At 43.4% G+C, this 8,772-nt stretch overlaps 1 protein-coding gene across 2 annotated transcripts in view; it reads right to left on the bottom strand.

Annotated features, from left to right (window-relative positions):
- Positions 1 to 405: 405 nt before the first annotated feature.
- The window catches only part of KDR (kinase insert domain receptor), a 43,013-nt gene continuing 34,646 nt past the window's right edge, over positions 406 to 8,772 (bottom strand). Inside the window, exons 28-30 of one of the 2 annotated variants that reach the window (XM_004681287.2) lie at positions 4,419 to 4,518; positions 3,838 to 3,923; positions 406 to 2,159 (exon numbers count right to left, since the gene is read on the bottom strand). In XM_004681287.2, the coding sequence (XP_004681344.1) occupies positions 1,937 to 2,159; positions 3,838 to 3,923; positions 4,419 to 4,518 (409 nt within the window). In that variant the 3' untranslated portion in view covers positions 406 to 1,936. The remainder of the gene's footprint in view (positions 2,160 to 3,837; positions 3,924 to 4,418; positions 4,519 to 8,772) is intronic. The other variant, XM_012724265.1, reaches the window with a different exon arrangement.

Raw genomic sequence — 8,772 nt, 5'->3', positions numbered from 1 at the left:
ACTACACATTGTATTAGCTTCCTAAGACTACATTTATCATTTTCTAAACTTTTTTTTTTAAAGATTATTTATTTGTGCATACAGAACTGGGGTACAGTCCAGAGGCTCAGGGGCGGCGAGAGGCTTCACCAGAGACAGAGTGGGGAGCAGATCAGGCAGACTGATGAAGTACACTGCTGAGGGGAGCAGCGGGCGGGTCAGGAGAGGTCTGCCACGCCATGTGGTCACCTCCGGGGCAGGCGGGAATCAAACTCATGCGGAAGTGGCTTTAGTTTCTCAGTGCTGCGCGCTTTAACCCGCTGCGCCACCAGGAGGGGCCCCATTTTCTAAACTTTTTATAAAATATCTTTTATAGATAAAGGGTACAGTAAAAATCAAAAACCAATGATATCTAATTCACCCTCCTTCATTTTAGAAGAAAAAGAAACCAAAGAGTCCTGCGACTTTCCAAAAGGATCCCTGCAAGATTTTCAATGTTTTTACTAAAATGGCATCAATTGCTAAAGCTTTACGACTTTTGGTATTTGCTACATAATACTAATACAAAAGGTAAATAGTACAAAGTTCATTATATATAAGGTTTTAATATATTACATTTGTTTCTACATAAACAGACTATAAATATATGGGCCATAGTATGTTTTAATATTGGTTCCCAGCCTCTCACACTATGGTACCAAAGGGAAAATACATTTTCTTTTTTAAAAAGGAAAGAACAAGGGCAGAAACCAGTAGAAACAGCTTTACATGTTAAAAATCTAAATAATACAGTAGATGTTGTTATAACTTTGGTTATAAAATAATTTGCAACCTGGCTAATAATCATTCAGAGAGTACACACACCAAATGAGCTTTTACTAGGGTGTAGAGGCCAAATTACTAAAATACTGACTGGCTGGGGGTAGAAGGAGGAAGGCTGAGGAGAAGGTGGAAGAACAAAGCAAAATCTCTCCTGACGCTTTGACACCACAGCTTGACACGGAACCTACTATACGGAGGCCCAGACATATCACATCAGGACAGATATGTGGGTATTCATCCAGAAGAAACCAGAAGCTGGTTTATACAGCCAGAAAGCTTCAACACGACAGGGAGCCTCCGTCTGAATGTCTTTTCTTTGTGGTGGTCTGAATAAAGGGCTGGCCTGGGAGACAAGGACCCAGAGCTGCATCATTTCCTTCCTGGGGCTTGGCCAGGAGACACATAAGAGTCCGGAAGGAACTCTCATTAGGAGTCGGAAATAGCATAAGGAACTCTCGTTTAGCCCAACTGGGAAAAGCACGCGAACTTCTAAAATGAGTAACCTCATCTGATGCTTTTACATTTTCTAACAGACCCCATGTCCACCTCCACCACAGCCAACACAGTGTTCTTGCAGGCTCCAGTGTGCTCTCAAAGCAAGCCAATACCTTCCTGTCTATCCAGCCCAACTCCACATCCCGCCGGCTCCGGACCCATATTCCATACGAAGCTTCTAAGGTCAAGTCACCCCCAGGGCCCCAGAGGTCTTCCAGTCTTCAACACCTAAAGCACTTGCAAGGCCTGTTTTCTCGTCTAGTTTTACAGAAGTATCCGCTTCCCAGGTACTGTTACTTCTCTGAGACTGGGTATGTTCCTTGAACTTCTTTTGCTTGAACCCATGGGGAGACTCAAAGTGGGAGGCACCTTGCATGCTTTTGAATGAATGAGAGAGAGAATCAGATCAGCACAGGAAGGAGACAAACACATTCTTGGGTCACCAGCATCTTCTCAGGAAATGCCTAGAGGATTGGTTCCCTGCAGTTTGAGGTCCTGGGTTTTTTGTTTGCTTGTTTGTTTTGTTTTTTAAATGAAAATCAAATGTGGCTACTTCCTGGTGATGGAAAGAACAACACTTGAAAATCTGAGCAGCACCTCTCCTGTGATTTCCAGGAGTGGGGTTCATGAGTGGCTTCTTTTAAAGAGGAGGAGAGCTCAATGGGGTCCCGGAGTCGAGCTGGGGGATCTGGGCTGCACTGTCAGCTTTCGGTCCCATCTCCACCAGCTTTAAAAGTTCCGCCTCCTCGCTGGAGTACACGGTGGTGTCTGTGTCATCAGAGTGGTACCCGGACTGGTAGCCACTTGTCTGGTTCGAGCCTTCAGATGCCACAGACTCCTTGCTTTTGCTGGGCATCAGTCCACTGTGGAGGAAATGGCAACCACATGACCTGGAGGTTCTCCTGCTCCTTGCCCTCAGCCCACCCCCACCCCGAGTCTCCCTGGAGACACCAGTCCCTCTTGCAACCACTTGTTAATCAACCTCTGAGTCCCTCTTGCAACCACTTGTTAATCAACCTCTGAGGTTTACTCAGACCACATCTATTTTCAGGTATGAGCATGAAGGATTAGTTTTAGGTAAGTCCTCTTATTCAGGTCCAAGCCCTTCAAGCATGAGCTGAGATGAAAGGGAGCCTTCCTGAGATATGTCAAGGCTCCAACCAATGGAACATTTTTCTGGCATTGCTGAGTGACATGACTGTATACAATGATGGGAGCCAACGGGACTCTTTCATGATGTTAAAGGAAATGGGGATATTCTGAAAGTCCACTTGTGTTTTCCCCGCACTGTCAATAGGGGATGACAAGGCATGTGTGTGGTGTTAATAAAGATCTTGAGCAATTTTTAATGTTAATAACTTGAAGCATGTGTGCAATCAAGCCAGACATGTCAAAAACTGCTTTTTACTCATCCAAACCACATTCTTTGTTAGGACAGAGGACTCAGATCTCTCAGCAGCAGCTACAGGATGTTTGCAATGGCGTGGAGTCATTGCCGACAGTAATCAAGTCAAAGCTGAGGAACACAGACTGTGTTGATCTAACACTTCTTGATTTACATTGTCTCACGTACCTCTTAAGAGGTATGCCCATATTTTATGCAAACCACTCAAGTTAAAAACTACTCATACATGACTTCAAGTGTATTTCCAATAATTAGAAATGCAATTTTTCTTACAGGACAACCTCATCAAAATAAAATTAGCGTCTCAGTCAACAGCCTGACACGCAACACAAAAGGTACTATTCATTAGCTATATTTTGAATCAGTGAATGAAATGTATGACTGACTTTCACAATTTCTTACCTGAGGTCTATGGCAAACAATAAAAATGCATATGGCATGTTTTATTGTTTTTGGCTTTTCTTTTTTATATAAGCATCACTCAAGAACACATGGATGCCCCCATTTTCTATCATAGTTGGATAATAAGTAGATCAAAATCTTTATGAACATTACTTAGAGTGAGTCCTCTAGCAAATACATATCTACTCTGTACATTCTTATAAAGACATATTTTTATTTATTTTAGGTTAGAAACAGGTCCACCTATTTAAAACAACTGCTATTCCTATAGGGGAAGTCTATTCAAAGTCACATTTAGTATTTTTCCCCAATTAAGTACTTAATAATTCAGCCAGTAATCTTAAGTAACTTGAACAAACAGATAGTGGCTTATTTGTGTATCACACTTAGTAAGGACAGATGTACCCATCCCACACAGTCTGCAAAGATTTTAATCAGCAGGTAGTCTTGGGATCACATATAATTCCCTCTTTGTAACTACATTCTAGTCAGTGACCACAATAAATGCACACAGAAATTCCCTAATTCATAAATTATCAGACCTGATCAAATCCTCTATAATTTATTTCAGATTGGCCACTTAATTGTTTGATCTGCTTCAGTTCTTAGTTATGTTAATGCAAATTTGTCTGACCCATGAAGACATACAAAAGGGAGAACCTATGTGGAAAGCCCTAAGTTCCTTCTCAGACTTCTCCTATTAAAATTTATCTTTTCCATTCGCTGAGCCTTACCTAAAAGATGGAGCTAATTTGGTTCTGTCTTCCAGTGTTTTCAGCTCTTCTGATGCAAGAACCATACCACTGTCCGTCTGGTTGTCCTTTTTAAGAGACAATGAGATGGCACGTTGTATGTACATTGACCAACTATTTAATGCAACTGATGTCTTAAACCCATCTATCAGATAATATGTTCCAGTGTTCTGCAGAAGGAGGTCAAGGTATCAAAGGGAGAAAACTGTGTGAGCTGTAAGAGGAAGCAACTGCTTCCTCGAAGGAAATCCAGGCCTGAAAGAAGAGCGGGATTTAGGACAAAAAGAGCTCATTCCCACGCCTGTTTTCACAATGCTACTGTGTATGCATGAATGAAACTGAGCATGAAGCTAGACATCCTGAAGCTCAGAGCAGGGGCTGCACTTATAAAAAAAACCAAGGGACCCTGCTAAGTTTCCTCTCTGTAATGACCCCAAAACAGATACCCTCGAGGACAGCCTTGTAATGAGGTTCCGAGACTGTAATACTTAGACTAATATTTACCTAGCTAATGTTTCATCCTTAATATTATTTCTAAGACTATTTTTAAAAGATGTACTTACATCTGGGATAACTTTTACTTCTGGTTCCTCCACTGGGATATCTTCAAATGTTTTGACACTCACAGGCCGGCTCTTTCGCTTACTGTTCTGTAGATACTGACTATAAAAGAACAAATATTTATATTTTAGTGGTGGTATATTTGGCTGCAGATACTATAAGTGATACCTAAGTTCATTATCTTTCAACCACAAGCTTAATAGAGACCTTCAAAACATCCTTTGGAAAAAACAAAAAAAACAAAACAAAAAAATCTTCTCTGATAACACACTTTGAAGGCTTAATTTCCTGTGAATGTCACTTAAAAATATGACATAACTGAGGGGCCCTGTATTCCTCTGAATTGTATTTCTGAGGTCCAGGCTAATCCACTGCCTTCTGATTACTTGTAAGTCCTCCATTGAGCTCTCAACACTTTATTGAGTGTTTCACCTCTTTCTGGTCATTTGGTTGGAAAGGTTTTCTAGATAATGCTGAGAGCAATCATTCAATGAAAGATGGGCAGAAAAACACCTGCAGATCTCACTGAATTTCGCCTGATTCAGTACTGGATATTGAACCCAGGAGAATATGAAGACAAACTCCTCCTTCTCCATAGCATAGAGGCGTGATGTAGAGGGCAAGGTGAGCCAGACATCACTGCCTCACATTCAGCCTGCAAAGCTGCTGGTCTTAGGGAAGGGCAGTGGCTCAAGAACATGGCATATTTTGTCTGTTTCAAAGTCTACCACCGACTGCATGAACTGGGAAAGTCAGGAATATTTCTGTGCCTCTGTTGCCCCATTTTTAAAATATATGATCAAGAGTTTTCCCTCCCTGACACACAAGGACATTTGGAGGGTGAATGAGGTAGCAAATGGTAGATGGTGAGAGGCATTACAAAGGGTAATGCTCTATCAGCCAACCAAAGCTTGTTTTCCCTTGAATCCCTAAGTGTGTCAGTTTTCTGAGGAGTCTAAAGAATAAGACTTGTTAGCCAACACCTCACCTGCTCCCTATGGGTAACCCCCTTCCTGCTATGTGGCTTTGGGTGAATCTGAGTGAGCTATTAAAATCATTGACAGCCCAAGAGGAGAAAAGGGAAATACCTTCCAGAAACAGGGCCCAACAGCCCAAGAAATATAAACTTCACTTCCAATTCCAAACTTCTGGGAACTTCACAAATTCCTTATATTTTCTGTCATCAGGTGGAGTGAGACTCACTTGGGCCAAAGGAAGAGAATAGAAACCAAGTCACCCTCCCTTGCCCACAACCCCACAGCTTACAGAAAAGAGAGAATGAGGCTCACAGTGACATCCTCAGCCAGGAAACAGCACAAGAAAGAGGACATGATAGACAAAGAGAGCACAGTCTACTTTCTCCTAAGTCCAGCCCCTCAAAGTGGCAGCCGCCTGAAACTACTGGTACCAGCATCAGCTGTTCATTTTCCATTCACTCAGGAATCCTTGATGGAGAAGCTACATGCACCTCAACCATGTCTCACAATGTGCAGAAACCACCCCTCCCAGGGGTGGGTGTTGTTATGCCAACTATAAATGAGGATGATGAGGCATAGAAAGGGTAAGGAATTGTCCACAATCACATAATTGGCATATCTGGATTATTTGAGGCAATGAGCAGCCACTCATGATTTTCCCACATTTTAAGATGAAAATAACAAAGTCAGTCATACCCTTTGGAAAGACGACTCTGAGAGTAAGACTAAAGGGGGAGAGACTATTTAAGGGGCTAGACCATTTACCTAGAAGTAGGGTAGCCTGACTAAAGGAAGATGATGTCCACAGGGTTTGGGGAAGTGAACAGTTGCCAGAATACTTGGGGTGTCAAATCAGCAAAAGTTGGTGTCGTGGGCAGTAATACAGTCACCTTAGAAAGGGCAGTTCCTTGACTTCTGAGCTCAGTAATTCCCAAAATTGTGTGACCCTTTCCAGAAAGTTGACAAATTGTTTTCACAGCTACTGTTATATCCACTCCTCCCAAAACTGCAAAATGGGTTTCTATTTTAATTATATTTCCCACGTGGAGACGAGTATGGTATGACCTCAGGATAGATGGCTCAACTAGGGTTTAATTTAGGTCTTCTAACACTAATGCCTAAGCAGAATTTTTCTGACATCCGCCTTCAGTTCCTTAAAAGGAATTGAAATTTTTCTGACATCCTCCTCCACATCAATTCCCTTAAAGGTAGGAAAAGGAAGGAGCAAGTGGGGCAAATGATCAGTCGCTATTAAGCACCTAGTGTGTGCACATACTATGCTTTCAAGTGTGTGCATGGACTGTGTATGTGTATGTGTGTGCGGGGTGGAGGTATGAGATATACAAAAGGTGAAAAAAGGACAGTTCTGCTTCACACAGCCTAGCATGAGAGCCAAATTCAGGAGCATCTAAGCCAGCAGGCCATCCCAGGCATCAATCCACAAGGCATATTTAATCATCACTAGCAATTAACCAGAATGAAGAAAATGGTATGTGCCAGAATCTTTCTCTGGGAAAGAACTGAAAGGAAATCTTTGATAAGCTGTTTGCAGTGGGAGGTGAAACTCCCGGGGGAAAAGCTAGAGCAACTACAGATGGTCCCCAAACTACCCTCAAAGAAAGATGAGTCCAATTAATCTGTGTTTTCTTGCAGGAAGCATGCAAACTTGAGGCCAGAATTGATTCACAGGAGAGATTAGAAGCAAAGCTAAGTCTAGACACTCACGATCCTTCTCCCTCCACCCTTCTCCCACATACCTCTCAGTCTCTTCTCTGCATAAACAGAGCAAACATTTTTCAAAATAGTTTAATGGGACAAAAATCAGGAGGCAGGCTGGCTCCCACCCTGACATCTCTGTCCAGCTCTATTTATAACGCAATGGAACTGAAGATTAAAAGGAAGAAGCAAGTGAGAACACTCTTAGCTTTCTACTTGACTTGACGTGTGAAGACTGGGGACTAAGAGCTCTGAGGGGAACTCCAGCCTCATCTCCTTCTCCCCAGGGAGCAGAACCACAAGAGAGCGTCAAAATGATGGGCCCCCTGCAAAGCCCTCCATGCTGCTTTTCTTCTCACCCAGATAACTCAAAGGTGACTGTGCAGTCTTACTTTTATAAAAGGAGAAAAGCTGGAGCTGGGGGAGGAGGGGTTGCAGACAAAAGACCCCAATTTCCATTTTAGTGTTTAAATTATGGCTGGATGAAAGAGACACTGGACTAGAAAGGCCAAATCAAAAAAAGCACAGCCAGAAAATGGGAGCCAGGCCTGTGCTGGGAGTGTGGCTTTGCGTTGGTCCGTGATTCTGGGGATAAGTGTTAGCAGCCCTGTTTTCCATCCAGCATCACATTTAGCACTTCCATTACCACCAACGTGACTTCGTCAGCCCCCAGCACCACCTGCACAGCGTTCGAGGCAGCCAAGAGGCTGCACTGGCTGAGCTCCCCAACCCACCTGGTCACAGAAAACCCAAGGAACATAGCTCATGATCAAATGGCTCATTCCCGATAAAAGACAAGGCAGCAGTGTTGTGGGAACAATCCCAACACCAGCTGAGTCTGAACGAGGAATTTCTAAACATGGGAACGTAGGCGTTCATGCAATTACTCCTTCTCTCTGAGGATCCCTGCCCCCTGCACCTTGTTAGAGGAGAAAACAGCCCTGAGTTAGCTAGCAAAGAACCTGGATGTTTCTGAGAGATTGGTCTTGAAGCAGGGCAGTTGAGAGCTATCCTTCCCTGGATGCTGCTAGTGCCAGGCCCTTAGAGATACGCTGTAGCATATAATTCTCAAAACAGTCACTTCTGAGTAACACTACTGACCTTGCCTCATTTCCAGGATAAGCAAGCTGAGGCGGAAGTGCGAGTCCAGGGCACTTCTACGTGGCCCAAAACTCTAAGGTGCTGAGCCTTGTTTCAACAGCTACCTCAGGCATCACAACCCCTATCTTGCTTAAGTCTGAGAGTTACCGTGTGGGCAAATCTGATAATATATAAAAAAAAAAAAACTCAACTCTTTAGATTAGCTGCAGGTGAATGGCTGTGCAGCTCAACTCTGGCTTCTAGCCACTCGGAGCTTTCTTCTCTCTCAGTGCAGGCTCCCTGCTGGCCCTGTGTGATGCCTGCGGACAACTGTCCAGGCTGCCTCCTTACTTGTCATCTGGCAACCTGGCCAAGTGCTAGAGTTCAGTGCCCCTCCCTACAGTCACAGTACACTCAAGAGGACAGGCTGGGCCCCCACTGTCATGAGGCCTCTTTACAGGAGGGAAACACCCAAAGAGGCAGGTAGAGAACCAAAACAAAGTGAAAGAGGCCCAGGCTCAATACAAAGCAATTTTACTATCATACTGCAAAAAGTAATATCAGCTCCTTCCTGATGCACAGG

The sequence above is a fragment of the Condylura cristata genome, unplaced genomic scaffold, assembly GCF_000260355.1.
Source record: "Condylura cristata isolate star-nosed mole 26May11 unplaced genomic scaffold, ConCri1.0 scaffold00012, whole genome shotgun sequence".
NCBI classification, from domain to species: domain Eukaryota; kingdom Metazoa; phylum Chordata; class Mammalia; order Eulipotyphla; family Talpidae; genus Condylura; species Condylura cristata.
The sequence above is the reverse complement of the archived record's forward strand: the minus strand, read 5'-3'. Positions and strand labels throughout refer to the sequence as shown.